The 24,361-nt window shown below is 47.8% G+C and overlaps 1 protein-coding gene across 1 annotated transcript in view; it reads right to left on the bottom strand.

Moving 5' to 3' along the window:
- LOC128277817 (beta-1-syntrophin) overlaps positions 1 to 24,361 on the bottom strand; it is a 77,161-nt gene that overhangs the window by 18,891 nt on the left and 33,909 nt on the right. The window contains exon 4 of the mRNA XM_053016347.1: positions 1,664 to 1,876. Within this exon, the coding sequence (XP_052872307.1) occupies positions 1,664 to 1,876 (213 nt within the window). The remainder of the gene's footprint in view (positions 1 to 1,663; positions 1,877 to 24,361) is intronic.

Here is a 24,361-nt window from a genome sequence, read left to right as displayed (position 1 = left end):
GTTCTGCGATAGTTCCGCTGTGATGTCCGCTCGCCCGGTGCGCCCTGGTGAGCCCTCAATTAGCTGGCAAACATCAAGTCCATGGAATATTTATCCCCGTGCTTAGCTTCTGTCCGGCGCTCTGTGTCGTAACGATAACGCAAATGAGCAGAAGAAAGTGACTGGCACTGGACTGGCCGGCCCGGGGCCGAGGGTGGAGTGCGTCTTGGCTGACGATAAGCCATTTTCATTCCTTTAGTGCTCCAGTGGCCAGAGACGCGCCGTGGCGGCCAAGAAAAAACCGAGGACGACCGATCCCACGCGCTCTGCCCAATCCGAATCCGATTTGTGTCTCGTCGCATAAACTGTCCAGCTGCATAAATGATGGTCTTTTTTGAAAGTAGGATTTATCCCAGCGCTCGATGCTTTGTAAATGCATTGGAAAGTCCGGCCCGAAGCTTGAAATAGATGCAGTCCAGCCATGAACTATTTCTCGGTGCCCGTGACAGCCACAGATGGAATGGCACAGATCCTTACCTTACCAACATGGGGCACCGAGCGAGCGAATGCATTGGTTTGCATTGAAAAACATAAGTAGCAATAAATATTTATAGTGCCTCTCTCTCTCTCGTTCTCTCTCTCTCCCGCTCTATCTCTGAGGTACGAGCAAATGTAAAACCGGAACTGAAGTGGTCGCACCGCACTTTTCCTCAGTGGCCAGCGAAACGGGTGCCCCGTGAAGTGTAAGTTTAATGTTTTATGCTTTGCTTTATCTGCACCATGCTCGTCTCGTGTGAGAGTGTGTGTGTGTGTGGCGTTTGTGGCGGAAATGTCATGGTTTGGATAAGAACGGATATATCAAAGCATAAATAATGTGAATAAAGACATAAACTTTCTCTATCTGCAGATTTAGCTGGGGATAAAAAGGATTGAAGGCAAACAGTAGAAATGAACTGTTGTAATTGTCAATAGAAAGATTCATACGAAGCAATTGAATCCGAAACCCAACCCTCCGGGCGTTTTAGATGTAAATTTATTTTGCGGTCTATCTATGGACGGTCGAATGAGAGAGGATCCTTTAAACAATACCTGCAGCTAGTCGTCGAGCTTTTTGCATTCTATTTTTGGTTTGACAATCCGTTATTTTGGAAAACGTTTTTGCTTATTTTCTGCGATTTTCCTCTATGCCATTGATCCCATAAGTCTAATTATGTATAAAGTATAAAGCAAATTAGAGTGTAGCTTAAACATTAATAAAGCGTAAAACGGTACCATCATTAATTAAACCATTTATTGTATGTCGATTCAATCGATTTTTCAGACTAAGAAAGCCTTTACTTTTTCCAAGAAGAACCTCTTTTTAAGCCAAGAATCTCACTGAGGGTCGACAGAAAGCATAAAACATTTTAGATTAACCTTATGAGACGGATCGCCGCGAAATTGATCCCAAAGGTGCACAAAATTGACTCAAAGAAGAAAGTTGGAAGTGTTTTGGCGATTGGAAAAAAACGTTGGCACACGTGTGACGAATCTCTCGGGCGTTACTTTCAACGCGGAAAAACCAGATAAAAATAAAGATTTTTTTTTTTGAATTTGTGTTTTGTCTGGCTGTCGGCTGTCGCGACAACCTTTAAACAGGGTTAATGCACGAGTTAGGAAAGTGCTATGCTGCAGGTCGACTTACCAGGATCGTGGTACTTGAGGTTGCGCGCCAGGTGCGTTAGCTGCAGCGGGATGTAGCGGGTGTCCGCCCTCGGGGGACTTCGGGGGGCCACTCCAGGTGGCGAGGAAGCGTTGGGGCCGAGCGGGCACAGGAAGGCTCGCTGCAGTTCCCAGCCGACCTCGGAGATGATGCTCGCCTTCCGGAAGTACGGTGTCACTTCGCGCAGGAACTTCACTGCAAATGGAAATGAAAGCGAACGAAAGCGACGCATGAAACTCCCTTGCCAATAGACGGAGTTCGTAGGCGGATGATGAACTTTTTATCTACGATTTTCCTGCTCACCGACCACGGCAACATTATTAACGTACACACACGAAGTCACGCGAAGTCGATGATTTATGTGCCGTAACACTGAGCGCCCGTGGTGTTATCGGTACGCTTAGGCCGAAGTCGAATTATTATTTTTATGATGCCCGGACGAGGAGGTGGTGGTGGACGGTGTCGTTACCACAGTTCACACGCTGTCTTTAGTGCCGCTACTGACGTTACAAAAAAAAACTGGGAACCATTCACAACTCTTCTCCTAAAATGGGAGTTCCAACATATGAAACCGAAGCGCCAAACCGAGCGAATCGTGCGTTGTAGGAAAGTGTAAAAGCTAGCGTTACACTCGCCGGATAACGGTTAGGTTTTCATTTTTTTGCTAGCGAACCCCGGCCCGGCTTTCCAGCCCTGACACGGGGCTGCAGTCGATGCGATTGACCTTTGCAACGGCCGGGTGCAGCGAGGCGATGATCATTGCCCACACATGCTTCCCTGGGGCCGTTGCTGCAACTCGAATGCTCAAAGCACCGTAAAATCGGAGATAAGTATGCTACCGCGGCCATGCTGCAATGCTCTTTTTGAGCATGATTTCTGTCTCTCTCATCGTTTGGCGTCGTCGTATTTTTGTACCACGCCACGTTACTTCGGCCAGGGGTTAGTTTGCGCTGGGCACTGGCAACTCGGCATCGTAGCATGTTACTGCCGGTGCTTAGCTTCACGATTAACAATGCCGCCAGCGGTGTGCGCAGTGTGTTACGCTCAAGAAAAAAAAACCATAACCAAACCATACATTTTGCACGAAACCAGTCGGAATTGAACGTTGGAGAGGTCGTTGCAGCGCGAGTGGGACGCCGGGCACACGCAAGCCGATGATAAGGGTAACCGTAGCCTGTCATACGATACGTGGTGCTCCTGCTTTTTGCGTCCTTCTTCTTTTGGGTGCCCGCCCTGCCGAAAAGGTCCCACCGATCCCCGGTTTCGATCATGCCATGACGATGCTTGAGCTACTCCCGCCCGGGAGAAACTTTTTCGCTAATGAAAGGTTGCTGTTGCAAAAATCCTTACTCTGCCAACTCGGGGCAGATGAAACGTAACCCACCGCCGATCCGCCGCGCCAAGGATCGTGAGCATAAAGTTTTCCTGGCACGTTCCATCGCCGCCCCCTGTTCAGCTGGCCGAGGAACGGTAGAAAACATTTTAAATTAGGTGTTGCCTCATTACATCCGTGTCTTGGGCGCTTTTTGTGTGGTTTACAGACATGAAACGCTTGGCAGGGAAAAATGATAAAAACATGCTTCTAATGGTTCATATGATTTTCACCTCAACCCGGGCGCGGAATGGTGGCAGGGAAAGTTGGTAATTGAAATAATTCATTCACTTTCTTTGATGCTTTTCTTTACTGTTTCTGTTTTGGAGTTTCAGCTGATGGGTTGAATGGTAAAATGATCTTTGTTAGTTGAGAAGAACCGTAGAACGCCCATTCATCATCACGAGGACCCAAGACCGGAACCGAGCCCGTAACTGACTGATGTACAAATGTCGTATGGTCGTTTCGTCAGCTGCTTGATACTTATTTAACGCAGCACACATTTCTGAATAATTTTTCAGGTGTTGACACCAATCGTAATAATAAAAATTATTGACAAACTTTAACTTACGCTTACTTAATTTTTACTTAACGCTTATCCAAACCAATCTAACCGAATCGTGATAAGTTTGGTATAAGCCATTCCCCATTTACCTTTCATTCATTGGCCGACCTGTTCCGGCAGCAACATTCTTCTTCAATGATCAAATTCCACAACTTTAGAATGCAGAATAATTTCGAAAACCCAACATTCAACTTGTATCACCAACCACATTATGAAACTAACGCATCGTTGGCCCTGCAGTTGTGGGATTTCGATTGTTTTGTTTGGTGGTATGTTAGACGTTCGGATCAAGTTTATTCGTCCATGCTTGTTCCTCCCCACCCAGTTCAACTGCAGGTTTGCAGGAGTTTGCAGGAGACGACCGTGTACCGACCGAACAAGGGCCTCCTTTCAACGCCTACGGGCTTCACGTCGAGTTCAACCGCGACGGATTCGATTGGGGAAACAAATCAATAGTGAATTGGAAAACTAGAAAGAAAATACCCGGCACTCTCGCTACATTCGGCGTACGGTCAATGGCAATCCGGAAACATTACACAGTGTAAACATTTTGCTAGTCGGCTTACCATTCGGCCATTCCTTCGGTCCATTCCAAGCCCGCTGGTTTCCGGTTTGCGGCCGGTTGCCAAAAAGCCCTATTTTTATCAACGAGTTGCAACTCGACTGCCATTGCCGGTTTTGGACGATTTTGGACCACCAGCCAGCCAAATCACTCGGAACGAAACGGTTCGCTGCCCGTTTGCTGTTGTTTGTTGCTCTGTGAGTATTTCGTCACTTTTTTAAACTTGTGTGGGGTTTTTCGGGACTACATTCCATACGAGCTTCCGAACAACGCTAAAAATGTAACGAAAGAAACTGAAACATTCTTTGTCAACGCTCGTAGTAGTTTGCCATGACAGATGACAGACAAGGCATAGCACAGTTCGTTTGATTTTGAAAATAGTGTATTTCACTGATAAAAAAAAATAAAAAAACATTAATAATGTAATAATTATGGCACCTGTTTAACTTCTTAATAGATTGACACATCAACGTGAGCAAACATATCTTTCGAGGGAACTAATGAGTACACAAAGTTAGTCAGATTCGGAGGTCGAACGAGCTGGCCCTTCATGGGGCGTATATTTACTGTTCCTCAAGGTTCCAGGTTCCCGGTGGCACAATAATCCACTTCCATCCATCTTTCATCCTATTGCTTCTCTTTCGGGTGCCCCAACCGGAACCATCGTGTGTAGCTTAATATCCGCAATCGATATGACGAAGTTGGCCAAAGAACACACCCTGACTAGTAATTTCAAAACAAACCAAGGATCTCCTGCCCAACTCGCAAACAGCACTAATCCTTGCCCAGCGTGTCCTTGAATGAGGGCCGTTGTATGAGTAAGCGTTTAGGGTGAACGTTTTAGGACATCCCATTCCTGGGTGCTCCTCGGGGCAGAGTAACTGGAGCCTTACACGGTCATTCGAGGCAGCCCAGAAGGAGTCATAGCCCGGCAGACCTGATTGAAAGCTGATGCGAAGAACATCCGCAATCCTTGGACGAGGGAAGACAGAGGAGCAGTTTGGATCATTTATTCCAATAACCAGAGGTCTCGAGAAACCGAACCGCAAGAAAAGCGCACTAAGCATGTTTTCCAACTCCGGGAACCGAGTAACACATGCGAATGGCGCAGTACGGTCGGGTGGCCATCCCCACGCGTCCCCTGCTGATGACCTGATGCGTCCACCCCGGTCCGGTGCGGGAAGTTGTTTCGATGAGTCGAGGACAGCTGAATTCGGTATTCTGCCACATTTATGTGAGTTTTGGTCGCCGCTCATGTTGCCGGTCATGTTTCTGTATCGATTGAAAGCCCCAGCCGGTGGCCAGGGAAGCCAGTGGCCGCTTGGCTAACACGGGCACGGTGGCACGGGCGAGATTCTAATGACACTGAATAAATCGAACGAAGTTAGTTTCCTGTTCGGCGACCGCCCAGCCGGGCCGGGCACTTTACCGGGCGATTGCGATGACGGAGCGACAAAGTGCTGACTGGTCAAGCACCAGAGCACCGAGCAGATTCCACCTCGTAGGTTCGGAGGGCGGCCAACAAATAACGTATCATTCCACTCCGTGGTGCAAGGAGCTGCAGCGACACGATTCGATACGATGGCCAGTGAATGCGCTCGATGGACTCGGTTGGCACTGCTCAAATGTGGCAACTCATCGGATTGGAACTTCACTTTGCAGACAGATCAAAGATGCAAACTATGACCACCGACTTCCGCATCCTTCACTGGGTGCGGGCGAGCGAGTATGGAACTTTTGCGGGGGACTATGTTTATTTTTGGACAGTCTCTGTCACCTCAGAAGTGGTGACCACTGACTGGGTCGGTATGATTCGTTTTGCTGTACGTCCTTTTTCCGGACAATTTTTTATATTTTAAATGGGTACTTTGTGGACTTAACATTGGATGTTAGCGCAATCAAGATCAAGATTACGGCAGAGCCGTTCAAGTCAAACGGGAGTTCATCGGTTAATCAAACTGTAACAGTTTCGCCACTACCGTACAGGTTTCCTATATCCAAATCTATATCTTTGTTAACGTCTTATAACGTCGCCTTGTTTAAATCTGGTTCTCATTTCTGGCGCATGGTTTGAACATAATTTTTGGTATATCAATTCTTGAATCTTGAACGGCCGGAGGGATTCTGTCTGGCTGGCTTAAAGCCGATGCCCGGGGCCGTTCGCCTAAGTTTCGCCAATAAATTAAAACAATAAACCGTAAGCAACACGCAGTGCTAATGCATAACGAGCGGTCTGCGTTGTCCAGCGTGATAATATATTACAAAAGTCATTAAAACATGCCGACCGCCATCGCTGGGTCGAGGACGTTAGACTTAAGGCCGCTTCGGCTCGGTCCCATAATTTTACTTTTTCACCGTTGCGTGGCGTGGAGGCACCGAGCACTACTACGGCCCAACGGTGGCTGAAGATGGTCACCGCTTCTGCCAGCGCGCGCTTTGGTTGGTTGGCTACGGAAATATTTCCCGGCACCCAAAGCCACCGAATTTGGCCTGGGGGGGGGGTGAAGTATTTGAAACCGGCCAAGTGGCAAGGTGCTCACTCCTCCATATCCAGCCATTGGCCCTCTGCTGCTCTCCAAGAAGGGCGCACTCGCTCAAGAAGTGTGCCTCCGAATGGAAAGAGGCACCCCGATTGTTTAGTGCTGTAATAATGCCGTGAGCATTAACCTTCCGGCCGGCCAAACGGCCGCAGCATCCCTGCGGATTCATTTGCCAGGTGTTTGCCGCAATTCCTTAGCGTGAATGCACTAAGGCCACTCCACTGCCGTTTGCGCCCTTCTTGGCAGGGAGAAAACCAAAAAAAAAACAAACGGATCCTTTAATTGTGTACCACCGCGGAGCACTTCCGGAACGAAGGACTTCCGGCCGGTCCGGCAGAAGTTGTTTGTATTTTGGTTGGCAAAAGGCAAAAGGGAATAAAAAGCAGGAGTGCTCAACAACAACAGTCGAATCAAAAAGATGCGGCAAAAAGAGCGAAACAGTGCAATAAAATAAATGAATTCATTTTCCGAAATGAACCACGCTGAATGGTGCACCCGCGGAAGTAATAATAGAAAGATTTTCGAAACAATAAAATCGCATCGCAACAATGGGGAATGGTTTTCTGCTTTTGTCTGCATGCGGACCGTGCGGAGGTTTGTATGATTTTTGCTGCCCCTTCTGGGTGGCAGCGAAGGTAAGGTGTTCCTTAGAATTTTATGCTTTTTCCTGGTGTTTTATGCTCGCCACGAGTTGACTGCACGCGGGCCCATAATCCGGCGCAACCCACCGGGATCCTGTTGAGTGCCCGGGATAGTGAACTACAAAATGGCCGGGGATACGCCTTTGCAAAGGATGAGCGCTTAAACCGAAGTGATTATTTCTGAGGAAGATAGATCAAAGCAAGTAAGTTAAAAGCAAGTTGAAAAACGGAAAGGAGTTTTAGAAAAGCAGAAAAAAAGTGGAAAAGTACTAATTGGAAAACAAAAGAAGCAGTAACAATAGGAAAAGTAATACATTAAAATGGAGGAATAAGTTAAGTAAAACTATATGAATAAGGAAACAAGTTGGAAAAGCGAAACAAAGCGAATCAAAGAGTAAATGGATAAAACCATAACAAGCTTATCACGGTTCCTAGCCGACGAACTTAAGTTCTTTCGACAAAATAATGCCACAATCTGCTCGACAAACGACGCGCTTGCTCATTAGTCTCTGCCCGAAAAAAGCCCACAAACGGCTCTCGAGGAATCAAAGCAGTTCTTTGATCAAATATTCACAGGAAGCCATTAAAAGGGTTCAGTCTGTGTGTTGCTAGGTGGGGCAGCCAATTTGATGGAGGCCAAAAATAGAGGCCCCAACGACGGCGGCGGTGGCGGTGATGGCGCGGGCAGCCAGGCATCGTCCAAGCGTCTTGGTCGGTTGCTCTGCGTGAAAAAAGCACCACGGGGAGTCTTTTAATGCTCAACCTAATCCGATCACTGTCAGGGCTACGGTAACACTACCGGCACTATCACGCTACCGGGCGCTAGTAGCCACATTATGGTGTTTTCCTTTAGGCAAGGATGTTTTTGGTGAAGGGTTTTTTAATTGAAAAACGCGGCACATCAATGTTTGCTCAGCTTGTGCTGTGAGTTGTGCGTTGTTCGCCGAATGAGCTCCCGGTATGGATTTCTTGATCAGGTTCGGTCCGTTTGGTCCAGCCTCTCAGGCCAACTATCGATCTGGCAGGACTATTGTGTGGCAGATGGCACTCTCTTTGAGCTATTATTGCGTGAATATTGTCTGAGGATGTCGCTTTTTTTGGTTTACACAGAAAAAGGATCCCTTTTTCCATATCACCCCCGACTAGGGGCTGTGCCTTGTAGGTAAGGGTTGTTAATGGTGCGCTTGCCATAGTGCGTGGGGCCGTTACTCGACGCAAAAAGGAGTATTTAAAATGAGACAACGAAAAACGCGGGACCGAAAATCCTCTTAGTGTCCTGCCGGACTTCGGACTGCTGCAAAGTTAGCCACCGACACGTTGCGTACAGAAACAAGAGCGTGAGGGTCGTGAAGGATTGGGTTCTCGGTGGCCATTTCAAATGGCAGACAAAGAAAGAGACAGAGAGACAGAGAGAGAGCGAGAGCCAAAGCGTTGCAGTTGGGCCCGATAAGAGGGACACTAACCGAAACAACAAGTTGTTCATAGAAGTCGTCGTTATTTTCCAAAGTACGCTCGTTGCCGGTCCAGCCGAATGGTGGGTCCTGTAAAAGGATCTCTCGGTGGAGGTCCCGGCAAAAAAGGCATCAACCCTCTGGGGAGAGGAGAGAAGATAATGCTCTGAAGTGAAGGAGAAGTCAAAACCTGTGAACAAAAGGACTAAGAACCACGGACGCGAAAGGACTGATCGATGTTTTGAGGGTACCAAAAAGGGAAGAAAATTGGTCGTTCCGGGCCCTCTCACTCTTCCTCTCTCTCCTTCTCCCGCTCTCTCTCTCTCTTTTTTCAGTGGCTCCAGTGCTTTTGGCGATGGGGTTTTTCTATGCTGTTTGCAGTTGCACAGTTATGCTTTGCACAGCACGAAGGACCAGACGCGGCGCGGCCGTGGACAAAACCAAAACAAAGGAGACACTGACAAATTAATACAGAAACAACAGACACACAAAGGCTTGCGTCGCGCTCGCGATAAAGGGAGCCACTTGCAGGAGCTGGAGCATATCCTTTTTTTTTTCTTTCCAAATTTTGTTTCTGGGCTGGGATTGTCCTTTGCGGGGTAGCGAGCGAGAGGTAAGCACACAGGACAGGGCGTGCAAGAGGGCGACCCGGGGTCCTCGCGAAAAGCACAGCGTCCAGAGAGGTCGAGCCGCCCGGGTTATGGCCCTGCGCAAACGAACTCATTAGGCGAGACTGAAGGCGCCGTTGATCGGGAGATAACAACGTGCACAAAGGTTAATAGGAATGGCACGTTTCTTGCCGTTCCTAATGTGTCCTTTGAAGCACAGCGAGCGTTTCGCTCCTCGACATCTTTTTGTTGTATTTTCGCATTAATTTTTTGTTCTTTCTGTATCGTCCTGTTGCAGTGCACTGAGGAGGTAATTGTGGCCCAAAAAAACGTGGACAGACCCGTACAATATGCTGCCGGGCATTTTTTGTGCTAATGTTATATCCAAATATCTTAGTTAGCTGCCCCAAAAATTGTACTTCGCCCGAATGAGATATCTTGGCACTTAATGTCCCCAACAGTATTCAAACAATTTAACTAACACGGAAGAAGTACATTTGGGCGCCCGAATAATTTCAGCGCTGGTGAGGCGTTCGATTGGAACAAGCATTAGGACTGAGAAGGTTCAAAACTGGAGTGCAATAGATGCACTGGTGTAAGATTTAGTTACTACTCACGGTTAATTTTTTAAAGATTAAAAGTGTAAAGTTAAAGATATTCGTACTACTTAAAAATAATATAAAAATTTAAAGTAAAATGTTATAAGTAGAATGCAAAAGAACCTTGTATCATTATGTCCCGCTTTTCGATGTGCACTTTTTATCTTTTTCAAGATATTCGAAACGTTGAAGGATTAAAATAAATTCAAAGCAGTTTCATCAAAGTCTATTGACGGAATCATGTATAATTTATGAAACTAAAACATAGACTAAGCTAGCTACTTAATATTCTATTACACTAGCCGCACGCACACTGACACAAGTGTGAAGTTTCTGGTGGAGCCGTAACAAGATGCAAACTTTTAGGTTCTCGTCAAAATCGTTTCAAAGTCGAAACATAAACAATTGACTGACAATGCGTGGAGGTGACCTAACCTTGTGCAGTGACCAACCACTCACACACATACACACACACACACACAAACAGGACGGATAGCCTTTTCCAAGAGTCTGCTCCAGAATCCAGGCCTCCGGGGTACCGCTTCCGGTTCGGATCAAATTTAATCCATCACTGTCGAGAAACGGTCTCCATTATGCGCACTCAATTTCACTCAATCGCCAATCGATCCGCCGCTCTCATCATTGTTTCCATTCGCCGCCCCGGGTCCGGCGGGGATCGCCAGACCCGGCCCCCGTGGCAATGTGTGTGGCAATTTTTAAACATTCGCACATCATCGGAGCGCATCGGTGGATTGGAGAAGAAAGCATGCAGCATGCAGCACATTTTTTCGCAATGCAATTTACCGGATAGCGCCACCGAGTGTGGGTATGGGCGTGCGTGTTCGGCGATGAACTTTGCGAAAATTATGTCACATGTCGGGTGTGCTTTCCTTTTCGGAGGTGGCCACAGTCCCATCCCGGCGTCCTTTCACTCCGTAGTGTAGTGTCATTAATTTAAACGTACTTCATTTCGCACTCGCCAAACGGCCCGGGCAGGAATGGGGCGAATGCGCGTAGAGCGGCTGGTGCACCGTGTCGCAAAGGAGGACAGACCAAAATCCTCTTTATGAAACCTCAGTGCGCCATAAATGATGTCATGCATTAATTCAGCTTCGCACCGGCTGCTGTTGCTGTTGTTGGTCACGCGACTGCCGAAAGGCAAAATTGGCGAAAGCTTTAAATTGGATCGGTTCACTCTTTCCAGGCCAGGAACAGGACGAAAAGCTGATGAAGCTGTGAGCAAAAAAGCCAGGGCAACCGGGCTCACTTTAAAATATCATCATCGATGTTGTTGCTAGTCATTCTGCGGGTTGATGACTCATGCAGAGAGGGGCAGAAGCCGTGCAAGCCGTCGCCCATAGAAAGCCTCCTTAGGAGGATGTGTAATTCGATGGAAACGCAACATGTGTTCTCCCTTTGCGAAACTTGAACCATTGTGGTACTAATTTAATCGGTATTTAATTTAAACCTTTTGATATCTTAATTTTTTTATAAATAAATACTAGATCAGAAAGGAATAGATCAAAAAGGAAATTTGTCCATCCATTAAATCCATTAAGTGAGGAACTATGTTTGTTAACTTCATATGTTACGAAATTAACTTGTCCGCTGTTTGACTCTTTACCACAACTTTCTTTGCTTCAAGTTGGTGGAATAGCCCATTTCCGCGTATCTACTAATCGTATCTTTGCCGGTTGGTCGTTAACAACGAAATGTTTCATGGCTGTTAGTTTTTCTTTGTTACGCCTAATTCTGCCTCGCCTCGTTGGCTTTTCTCCTTCCGCCACTTCCGGGTGCAGCATGTTCCGTGGCATGTCAATACATCCGCTACTTATCTCTCTCTCTCGCGTGAGCCCGCGTTTCACCACCATTTCATTAGCCGTGAAAGCATGCCATAAGCATATTTCAGTTACACACCGAAACACTTAATGATAAACATGTTTAGCATTCCCGGGCGGTTTGTCTTGCGGGAGCGACACATACACTCGCCGCGACCTCGCGTCTAAACGGAAGGCAATCACAAAAAAGATGGAAATTCCTCGGCAAGAAAAGTGTATCCATTCCATTTTCCAACTCACCGGCACCGGCACGGCCGAATGAAGATGCTTCCGCCGCCGTCCGTTCGGCAGAAACGGCACCTCGGGTGCGCCCGGCAGAGAGATATGTAAATCATTCCAACTGCCGCTGCGCATCATCGTTTTCTTTGGGTTTTGGCGCTACACACCCGATACAGGATTACGCTTGCGGAGGACCATGGCGTTCGAGAGAGGCATTCTGTTGGGGTTGGGTAACAACACTCTACTACGAAAAACACCGGAAAGGACGAGCGATACTCGTATCGCTGCCACGGGACCTAACGCATCCGGTTTCGAGGGCTGCAAAAAGCATCGATGACCCCGACGCTTGGTTGAGGTTGGTCGGACCGTCGAACTCTTTGCTACCCTTTGGCCAGGCAAAAAGGGCTCCATCAATTATCCTGACTCCAGCAGCGCTTTGTGCCGGTCCCCCCCCCCCGCCATTGGAGCCATGAGCGAGTTCAACGGAAGGGGAAGTCCTAAGTCTTGCTCGGCCTGAGCCTGACGACTTCCTGCACGGGAAGTCGAACTGCATTCGGGCTTTTCCGGGTGCGTTAGGGACGATGATACTGAAATGAGCCGATGAGTGGTGAATGGTCCCGGAACGTGCCTTTTGTTGTCGCCCTTTTTTAAACTTCTAAGCCGAAGGATGGTTTCGATTGTTTTAGGATCGGGTACCTTCTGAGTAATTATTGGATACCTGTGCGGGTTTCCTTAGTCGCCAGGTCCTTAAGCTAGTAGATTTTCCCTTGTCAGCATCACGCGGAGGCATATTTGACATTTGGCACCGTTGGAAATGGTCCAAGAAAGACTTAAAATTATATTAAAATGATCATCCTGTAAACCGGTTCACAACCGGTTCGAATAGTGGCAGCGGTTCAACAACCGAAGAGCAGAGCCAAGAGCAAATAAACCAGAAATTCAATAACTTAAGACCAACCACAAGTCTTAATGTGTTTGTTTTGTTCCTATCAATTCTTTGGCTTCATCAAGATCCAATCTCTTTCAAGAGTTAAACAATCATTTCACCACTTTTTAATCAATTTGCCATTCACCCGTCTACAACGACTCACCTCGGACAATCGCTTCTTGAACGATGCCAAGTCTTCACTCTTAAAGGCCTTTTCAAGCCTACTCTACACAGCCGATGTCCGTGAACGGTTTTAGTAACGGACAAACGAGGAGAGTACGATGACAGGTAGTTCGAAGTAAACTAGTCATGAAACTTTTTTTTATCTTTACTAATTTATGATTATAAAAATTGTTTGTAAGAATAGCAAAAGGCTGGGTTACTAGCATCGCTGCAACTCACTAACAAACTATCTTACTGATATGACATTCTGACAGACATCGTCTGAAGATCTCCTAATTCCATATGAAGCTCATTCGCTTTATGCTATGAGTCGAGATCCGGCAAGAAAACGGTTTCCGCCAGCAAGTTCAACAATCGGCAACCCCACAATTGCTCCTTCCTTAAGAAACTTTTTGGATCCGCTAGGAAATTGTTTCTTGTTGATTTTTGCAACGTTTGCACGACAAAGCATGCAGGACAAAGCACAGTAAAAGTGAAACGAGTCCATAGCGCCTAATCCTTTATTGAACTATTTCAGTCTCCAACGGTCTCCGGCTATAGCCCTGGGGGAGATGGCGTGTTCCTGGCGACGGCGACGAATATTCATCATCGTGATTTATCCTTTGGCGATTCTCATCTCACTCCCGCTCTATCTCTCGCCCTCTCCGGGGAGGGTGAAAGGACTACGCTGGCAACACCGGAACCAGACTGGAGGCTTCCCGAGCGGTGCGTTTCGCACCGAGGCAAGGAAATAAAATGCTCCATTGCTCACCGGTGAAGGGCGTCGTTCAAGTCACTTCCAAGAACCATCCTCTTCTTTTCGGCACCATTCTAGTTGGGTAGAGGCGTGATTTCCCCCAGGTACCAGGTGCTCGCCATGTTCACCCCCACGCAGGCATCGTCGTTAGCAGAGTGTGTGTGTGTGTCTGATGGTTCCAAAACTTCGCCACCTTTCGAAGTCGGCTGCGTAAGAACGATGAGACGGTGTGGGTGATCGTTTAGAGTACGTTTTGGCTTCAGTCTGACGGCACCTGTTCGTGGCGGAGCGTTGCTTCCAGCTTCGTAAGAAAATGTGGTGATTCGGCCGAAGTTGGAGGCAGACTTGGAGAAACGCCCAACGTTTATCTCGGCAGCCCACACTGTAGAAACTCTCCGCCCCCATATGGCAAGTAACGTGCCCGGTGTAAGCGTTCAAGTACCAAACTCGGGCACTGAAAGTGACAGATTCTGGCGTTGGCGCCGTCAGAAGTCGGCGGCAGCCGGCGTGGGGTTAGACTGAGACTCGCACCCTCAGCTCAAGACAATCGAGCCGCTTCTGGACCGGTACGCGGTGAAAGCCTCGAGATCACCTGCAGAAAATAGCTAACTTACAATGTGCTCCTGCTTCGGCAAGAACTCTACCGGCACAACCGGTCTTCCGGGAAGTCGTTGCCCATTTGATACACTCAATTTCGGACGAGATCTGCATGATGATGTATGTGCAAATGGTGCGCTACGGAAACGTCAGCCTTCTCCGGACTAACGCACCATGGTCCTGCGCTCCGACGAGCTCCTTCCGGACTGCCTCCGGGACAGGTACAAAGTGGAGCAGGTCATAAAGGGCCCGGTTTGCCAGTTTTTGTTCGACGCCCAAGAAGGGTGATTTTGAGCAAACTTTCAACACCTGACCGTTCCCAACACGGGCGTGCAGAACAATAGTGGTTTAGGGAGATCTCTCTTTCGCTCAGCGGCTCGCTAAGACCTAGTTCCAATACCCGGAGGCGATGGTTACGGTAGGTCGTAAATTAAATCACACTCTCAACTCGCCACCCACCCCATCCAAGACAAAGCGCAGTAAGGCAAAGGGTGGCGTCCGTCTGCTCCGGATGGGGCGTGATTTGTCTCGGGTGGCTTTTGTGGTTGCCGCTCAGGTTGCGCCGGGGTCCTCGGACCTCACTGGGGCGCGGACTGCGTTGCTTAATTATTCACGCAATGCCTGTCGAAATGTGGGAGACATCCATGATTTATATCCGGCGGCAGGCAGGTCGCACCCTCGAGAGAGTCGAGAAGACGCCTTCGGCTTGCACTGCTACCGGAGACCTACACAATGTGCACAGCGATGGCTCTTCCGTCGAATTTTTTATTTGACGTGGGCTTTTTCTCTGTCAGACTCACGAGGCGGGCGCCATTTTTGATCGCCCGAGGGTGGAATGCAAATAAAGGAAGCTTTTCACTTTCAGACCTACACCAGCCGGCGTGCCGCACCGCACGTGTAATCAACAGCAGTGGGCTTGGTCACGGGTCACGGTGAGTAAAATGACCGGTTCCGGAAGTTCCGCAAGTTCAGTTGCGGAACTTACGTTCCGTAAATTCGGTGTAGCAAGATGTTCTCCAGGGGTCTGCAACCCTTTTAACGTCGGGTCGAATGACCTTTTTTTGTTTTACATCTGTAAGACATACATACACACCTACTCTCCTTCCTGTTTGTATGTGGGGGGTCGTTCGTGGACAAAACGGAAAAAGACAGCAGGAAAATATTTTTAGCAGTAAGACAAGAAGAGCAAATTGCACTTTACTGAGGGTTTCTTCTCCAATTTTGTATTAAAGGTTTGAATTCGCTGATAAAATGATGTAGTAAGAACAGTGTGGATTGATTGAAGGTTGAACATGTTGTTAATATCCTTAATATAAAACTTGTTTTCTGTAGGTAGAAAGTATCCCAGACAATTCCAAATATTCAGAAAAATATATAGAAAGATTTTTATATTTCTAGCCTGACACATAAAAATCGTTTTCGTCTTTCACATTGACGAAGAAAACATAAAAAGGGAATTGAAATTTAATTTTAATATTGCATGTCTCGTATGCGCGTTACGTAATAAGTACCTTACATTACAGATAGAAACGTACGGTGAACAATTCACTAGACATTATGATGCTTCTCAGCTTGTAAGATGGCAAAATCCTCGAAATATTGTGAACTAACCGATGAAGAACGTCGAATGGTCATTAATATGCTTTTTGATAGCGATACAACTGATAATATTTCAAACATATTCAACCAAAGTGAGGTACCAATCGGTTAAATAATCAAGGGTTATGAAAACGAAGGTCGTATTTATCATATTAAAGCTCATGGACGCAGGAATTCAACACCAAAACAAGTTGATAAACGTTTAGTAAATATTTCCTAAAGGGATAAATTTAATTTCGGAAAATTTTCCCAGTAAAAGACAAGTAATAGTTTATGCAAAATAAATCTTACGAAAATAGTACGGCTCTGGACCGTACTCAAGTTGCTACCATGTTAGTTCGAGATGCAAAGAGGATTAGTCTGTAGCACAATCGATTTGTCAAAAGATATTCATTTGAGTATGTTGAGTATGTGTTGATCGAAATTCGGTGCAAACTGCGAGATTTCGTTCGATCCCAAGGCAGGTTAGCGGCACACGAAGCAGGTTCGAATACTGTTGGCTGCCAGTGCAAGGGCTTTAGCGGCTTGCACTTCAATCAACTACCAGTGGAGTGGCTTACAACAGCGACCAGCGGCTTACGGCAAGCTAATACCGATCAGGGGCCCGCAGATGGAGCTGCTACAATGAAACGTCCCCGCCGCTGACATCGACGGGCGATGGCAATAGCTTCTGGTTAGATTGCTTCCGCCATCTTGTTATCGACCTGTTGTGAAACCGCGACGTACTCCAGGACCAACCTGGACCGCTGGGCTCACGGAAGGAAACGGGGGTTTCCTCTTCGCTGTCACCGTTTTTCGTGTTTCTTTTCACCTCAGCCAGTGACGGGCCTTTTCGGTCGAGTTCGATGCTCGATGGCCGAGAGTCTCTGGCCCACTTTTGAACCCACCAGCCATCGGCGGTCGTCACGACAGGCGGCGGGCCGTTGGTGTGGCAAGCCATCGTTGAAACGATGATTCAATTAGTGAGCGAAATTTGAACAACAACAGCCCAGAACCGAGTCTAGAGGCCACCGAAGGAATGGCGCCGAACGGTCGATGCCTATAGCGAACGAACTCATGAACCCGAAAGGGGCACCCAAATTAACTAGGTCTACAGTCGCAGTTCCTGGGGCTGCGTGTGAAGGTGTGTGTGTGTGAGGCAAATTTGACAGCATCGTCAAAGTCGGAACCGTTGGGAAGGATGATGGGAATATCCGACCAAGGGGGAAGCCCCAGAAGGCGGACTGGTGGCAAGTTTGTCGAGGTAGTTTGTCGGAAAGTGCTCAACCCATCATTAGCTCGACCTGATCCCCGTCAGCTTTCGAGCCATCGTCGTGGCGAGAAAATCGAATAATCCTACACTTTATGCCGGCCAGCTCCACCGGCCTTTTCTGCCCTGCCAAGTTTTGGTAGGTTGAAACGCGTTTTGTCGTCTACATCTCGCTGCAGGACCTGTCAAGACCTGTGCCAGCCAACAAACGGGAGATGCCCGAAGGAGCCGGATGCCTGACGGAAACTTGAGCCTGTGGGAAGGCGCAATCGATACGCCGTGAACTGAACACCTAACGTCTGATCGTTTAGCATCCATTCCCGGTAATTTCGAACATTGTTTCACCCAAAAAGTATTGCTCTTGACATGCTGCCCGTTCTTGCTGCATACTCGCAACGCCATGAAAGGGAGGTTATGTTTCCACGAGGTCTTCCCAAACCGTAATCTTATCCTACAGACCGGTGGCGATGGGCGAAATTGTTTCAAGGGTCGCCCTCTGCGTTCTCTCCACGCTTCGCCCTGAATGGCCTTCAACTTCAAGACGAGACTCCCGCTCCGCGCCGTGCTTGGTTTGTAAAAGTTAAACCCCAAGGGATGAAGAAGTTCCTACTTTCTATGTAACTTTTATCGAGAGCGCAAGAAAGAGAGAGAGAGAGAGCAAATACCTGAAGTATCCCTGAAGCACGTGCCTGGGACACGAAATAGGACACGAGAGCTTCCGGAACGCTCTAAAAGCCTCGGTTCCGGTTCGATGAAAGAGCCACCTGATGGCAAATTTGAACCGGACCTACCATCACCAAACGGTGTCACCTTCAAAACCCGCCAAACGCTTCACGCTGCTGCTGCTACGGGGTACTGTAGGATACTTTGATCCTGAGCTGGAGCTCACTCACCTGGCATTCCGGGAAATTGCTGATATGAGAAGCTGAACGAATAAAAAACGGAGAGCGTTCGCGGCTCAGAACGCGTTTCAAGTACGCGTGTTCCACGAATTTCCAAGACGGACGGCTTCCGTGTGTGAGGTAAAAAGTCGGTCCTCGCCTGACGATGGTTCCTTGAGAAGGTTACAATCAACGGACACGGTTCAAAGGTCGACGTGAAGATGAAGAATAAATTGATTTAATGCCCCGCTACAGAGGGGCCGGGTCCGTTCAATAGGCGGGATGTAGCAAAATCTAGGTCTAGAGCCAGATCACCGCAGGCTGAGTTCTGGTCCGGCTGACAGCGGATTCATTACTGGCCCGTCAAGGTGTGGCCATAGGCTTCAAATCTATCCGTTTCCGTGTCCGTCACGGGCGAATGATTTCGAAGCGTTTCGAGCATGACGTGTTGCTGTCAGTTCACACGCCGTAGTGGTACTTTCTGGCGGTCTATTTTTCTAACCTTTGCTCCATTTTGACAAATTATACTAGACTGGCATGCCACTTTTTTTAGATAAATATTGAATTGCGTACCTTGTCAAGGCGTTTATTAAAAACGTTTCCCTGATACTTTTCTAAAGGGTCAATGATTATTGCTATACCTTTTAATCGATCATTCTAAAAACTTGACACTAGTATTTATGCTACTATTGATTGTTTTCTGTAACGTATACTAAATGGGGCCCTGTAAGTCTTAGAACTAAGATAGTGTACAGGTATTAAATACTATAAATTGTTTACAGACTTTCTAAGCATTTACAGATATCGTGCATTGGATTTGAAGAATTCAATCTTTTCAGAACAGGCAACTTTCCAAATATTCCACCAATGCTGAAATCTCTCTAGGACTTTTGTAGACTTTTTATTTCTGTTTTCACTCATTTTTTGAATCGCGAACGGAAAACTAATTTCACAACTCACCAGACATTGTCTTCGATGTCTGCTGATCAATTCAGTGAAAATCGAATCAAAGGCTTGGGCGCCGGACGACACCGTATCCGGAATCGAAAAGCACAAAATCACTCGCATTTTTGGTCGGATTCGAAGGCAATTAATTTTCTAGCTCATTTAAGCTTTATCGACCCGGGAATTACGAAACTCCCCGTCGAGAGGAGAACTCCGAAGCAGTGTCTCTCCGGTACCTATCGAAAAGGTTGTTGGACCAAGAAAGCCAACTTTTCAGTCAACAAACATTCAAAGCACAAGTTACGAAAGTTCGCGTGGGTGTCGTAGCGAAATGGTAGCATAAACTGACTTTCGGAGAATATTTAAAAGTCCGATTTACAACGTGCTTAATACCTGCTACAAAGTAGTGTAAAACAGAAACAGATAAGTACACTAATTCACTAATGCCAATGACAGAGAATAATAAGTGAGACCTCGCACTCAGCCCTCTTTTAGAAGAGTCGGATGATCCACAAGATACGACGGTACTACGGTTTCCTAACAAGCCCAGAGCCGAGCGAGTTCCAGCTCTACACAAAGCTAATGAATGAAAATGTTACACGAAAGTCAAGTGCAGACAACCCGCAGCACGAAGAGCACATCTGACTGGTGAACCATGAGCCTAGTGGAGCTCCACTAACGAAGGCTTTTGGGGCGCTCCGGGCGAAGCGGTTGTCAAAATTATTGTCAAACTGGGAGGATTATTCCCTCGACTACGTCCTAGACCTATCGATCACTATCGCACACGACGCCATCTCCGGTTCTCTCCTTGTCTCTATCTCTCTCGAACTATCCTTCTCACCGAATGTCTCCCTCTCTCTCTGGTGTAGTAGGCACACGGCTCGTTTGCAACACGCCTGGTGTTGCCCGTTGGTTGCCTGGGGCTATGGGCACTACTAATCAATCTTACTCCCTGGTGAGTCCTACATGACTTCGGAATTGATTTTGGCCCCCTATCTTCACCTGCCATGCCACAGTGAGCGAGCTGAAGTAAAGTATGGCGGCAAGATGGAAGGAAAAAACCAAATAATCCCCTCCGACCGAAGGTGATGGATGGTAGTTGGACGTACCCAGCGCGATGTCTGCGAACTTTTGGCCCATTTCTTCGCCCGTCCCGTCTCGCTCGTCTCACGACGACTTCTACTGCGACCGTGCTAGCTCTCGCCGGGAAAGCCAGTGCGTGGAACTTTCGTAGGGCGAAATGAAGAGTCACTTCGGTGTCTACCAAAGTCGGCCTCGAGTGTCGGTCGCTTTGCCACGCGGAATTACTTTGCATTTCCAGTCGGCCCGGAACCAACTGGGCGCCATTTGTCTGGCCAAAGTCAAGACGCAGTCATCAATCACATCCAACCGAAACCGGCGCTCGGGGGTGCATCTTTTCACTTACCAACAGTTGCCACCGCGCTGCAGTGCCTCAAATGAGCTTACCTAGAATGTAGACGAGAGAGAGAAAGTTTTCATTTAGTACAAAATTCTAATCAAGCCCGATGGGAACAGTTCAGCGGCAGTCTGCAGAAGGTACACCTGGCGAGAAGCGAACTTCCGTAGTTCGCGGTAATATATTACGGAAGAGTTCCGACCAGCCCCGACATTTGACCGTCTCCCCGAGTGCCCAGTAATGAGAAGGGGTGCCCTTCTCGAAAGACGTTGCTGACGACGATGACGGATTGGTGCAGGAAGTTGGTGGTGCGCCCACGCTCGCTGAAAACCACGACCGGGCGGGCGAGTACTCAGTGTTCACAATTTGGATTGGAAATTGTTTGCATAACCGTGCAGCCCTCTCTCGCTCTCCATAAAATTGGGGTGCAGGAAGTCGGTGTTCCGAAACACTAGGGCACCTTTTAAATTGCCACGGCGCTGGAGCTGCTGGAGTATTTCGAGCTCGGAGAAGCACCTCGATGCCGATGCAAAAGTTGGCTCCATGGACTTTCTCGAGGGCAAAGTATCTATAATTGGTAAATAGCTTTTCTACGGAAAGCATCGAAGGTTTTGTAATAGACTCCTAAACTAGAAAGTGGTCGCTAGGTCCCTAGGTCGCCGACGGATGTTTGTGTTGGGGATGCCAAAGTCCACTCGGCCAAAAGCAGCAGGAGCATTGACAGGAACTGCATCGTCGAAACCGAGAGATTAATGGACCACTGATGGACAGATAAACAATGATATCTTCTTTCCGTTCGGTTCCCTACCCGCACGCCCCACGCTCGATTTGCACTCGAACACAGTAAAGCCATCAACTTGCCTGGCCACTTCTGGGAAGGGAGGTTTTTTCCTTCTTCTGCCATTGGTACCTCTGCTACTGTACTAGTACCGCTCCACACGTACCAGGCGGCATTTTGTTCGTCCCATCGTCGGCACGATATAATCTGCACAGCAGCGGCCCCAGAAACCGAGACCGTGTCATGTACGACCAGTGTGAATTTAATCACAGCTTCATCGGACCGGCCCTCCGCTTTTTGGGGCTGCCGTCCGAGGTCCTTTCCGGATGACGTACGGGCGCGTATGGCGCGCCAAAGAGGACACTCGAGTGAGCCACTCGTGTGTGAGTGTGTTGAGCCCGCTGCTGCGCTGGGGTGGCGCTGGTGGTGATGCTTCTTCAGCAGTTCATCCATCATTGGACGCTGGAGAGGTTTGTCGTGATAGAATTAAAGATTTATGTACCGTGCGCGGCTGTAGCATCGACCATCATTCATCATGCCATTTCGACGATTTGCTTTCGTGTTCGGGAAGGGGGCACACGAAATCCCCTTAAAGTCGCTCGTTGCGGTCTGTAGCCATGCTCGCAATTTGTAAGATTTGCTAACAATCGAAGTGCATTTTAGAAGTTTTCCTTAAACCGATAACAGATACATTATACAGCCCCTGACAGATCAACCAATGAGCGGCTATTGTATTTGCAGAGCGATGTGCAGAGAGCAGAGCACCTATTATATAACAATGATATGGGCGCATTGTATTTCTGCCGATCAGTTTGACAGATCAAAAAGAATCCTTGTTATTGGAGAAATGGAAAAATTGTAAACAACTTTCGAGCGACAGACCTTCTCATGAATGTAAATGTTATACTGTGTAAGCGTACTTTCGGTAAACTTGTTGGGAGAAGATTTAATTCCGAGCTATTTATTACATTGAAACGTAATACAGTACAGTTCGGTAACGTTTTTGCTGTTTAAAAAGATCCCCAACAAAGTGGATTATTTATTAAACATGCATGCTTTTCACACCGTTGACAACAGTTTTCCATTCGTTTCGTTTCGAATAGTTTCGCGTTCCATTGTGCGGCAAATTTAACCAACGAACGCTCGCTCGTAAGACGAAATTTTCCTTCAAGTCACACTGGCAGCCAGCTGTCCCTTTTTTTCTATACAATCGAACCACCCCAAGGACTTGCCCGGGAGAAAAGGGGGCTACTGGCGTTAAATCATGCACCATCGCCCCGGTACCGAGGCCGTGGGTGGGAAAGCGGTGAAAATTGGAACATTTCTCGCACGTCGCCCGGTACCTCTCCTCTTCCCCCCCCCCCCCCCCCCCCACCAACCACCTATTGTGTGTCGCGGTTTTCCGCATATCTCGGGCGCGATCGAAGCGCACCGGCGCGCAAAACTGCAACCACCCCGAATCGCGGATAGCATTTTTCCGCGCAAAGTGGAAAATTTCGCACCACGCCGAAACCGCAGAATTCGCTCCGAAACCACCCGAGCCCCACCCGGGGCCCGGGCCGGGGAAATATGCCGAGAACGAACCCGGTCTCCGGGCCCCAAAGGAAACTCCTTTTGGGCTCCTTTTCCGGACGAAACACACACCCAAGACAAGGCTTTTAATTTAAGCGCATACCGAGCCGTGGCGTGGCCACCGTTGTCGCCGTGTTTCGCTATTTTCTATTTCAGAGATTTTACCCGTTTTTTTCGGGGGGGACGGGAACGATGCAGCCGCGTTTTTGGCGTACAATTTAGCAGCACCCCGCGCCACGCGCACGAGACACCGTCGTGGAAGATTTCTTTATGCTGCCGGTCGCTTATCCGCACGGCACGGGTCGCATAAAAGAAACTCCGGCTCCGCATTAGCTTGCCTCGCGCACACAATGCTTCATTTTTATGGAAGTAGAAATTAAAATTTTCATTTACGTAGACACATGAAGGCCATAAAATGTGTGTGACTTCCTGCGGGAGCGCTTCTGAAACCCAACTGCGGCCGGCGAACACAATGTGATGCGGAGGTGAACGGAGAGCAGCATTTTAACCCATTACCACTTGCAGAATAGTAGTAATTCTACCCGGCACGGGTCGCTTTGTGTTTGGCGGCGGGAAAACTGAGCGTCACTTTGTGGACCCTTTCTGGCTGTCTTGGTGAGCAACGATCGAACACAAAAGTTCCATTCATCGGTGCGCCAGACAACTTCGCTGTCGCTGCTCGACTATTCATTCCTTTAACTGCGCGTAGTTGCGTTGGTGTGCAAGGAAGTGCTTTAAAAATATTGTATGCTGAAGAACGAATTATGTGCGATTTATGCTTGAAGGATTATGCAAAAATGCGTTCATTAACCTATCAATTATTTCCTTGTCTCAATCATTGATTAATAGTTTAAAGAATTGGGGGTTCAGTAGATGTAAATGGTTTGATAAAACTTCACAACTGCGCATCTTGTTTACCGAAGTGTGCACATTCGTGTTGGAGTCATAATCGCTTTTCGGCATGTTTTGTAAGGTAGACCAATCCCTTAGCAGCGCACTTAGTTGATAGAGCGGATTAATTGATAGTGCCCCGTTGATCGGTAACGCTCGTCGATGTCACGCTCAGCTGGCCTGGGTTCGATTCCCGAGACCTACCAAGAATCCTGCCCCTAGGACACAGCGTTACAGAGAGCAACAGAGATTCACATTGTCTCTGTTACAGACCAAGGCATCGCACGGCGGCTATAATTGCCGGACAAGCAGAAGAAATACTTATCAGGTGCCTGAGGTGCCAAAGAAGTGCGATTCAAGTTGCTTATTCAAACAGGTTTTGCTCTGTACTCTTGGAAAGGAACTCAGGACGAGCGTAACGATCTCCTTCAAAGGAACAATTTCAATATGAGATACTAACCAGAATCAGCAGACACCGTTTACCGAATCTCCGAAGCGCACTCTGGATA

The sequence above is a fragment of the Anopheles cruzii genome, chromosome 2 (genome assembly GCF_943734635.1).
Source record: "Anopheles cruzii chromosome 2, idAnoCruzAS_RS32_06, whole genome shotgun sequence".
NCBI classification, from domain to species: Eukaryota; Metazoa; Arthropoda; class Insecta; order Diptera; family Culicidae; genus Anopheles; species Anopheles cruzii.
The sequence above is the reverse complement of the archived record's forward strand: the minus strand, read 5'-3'. Positions and strand labels throughout refer to the sequence as shown.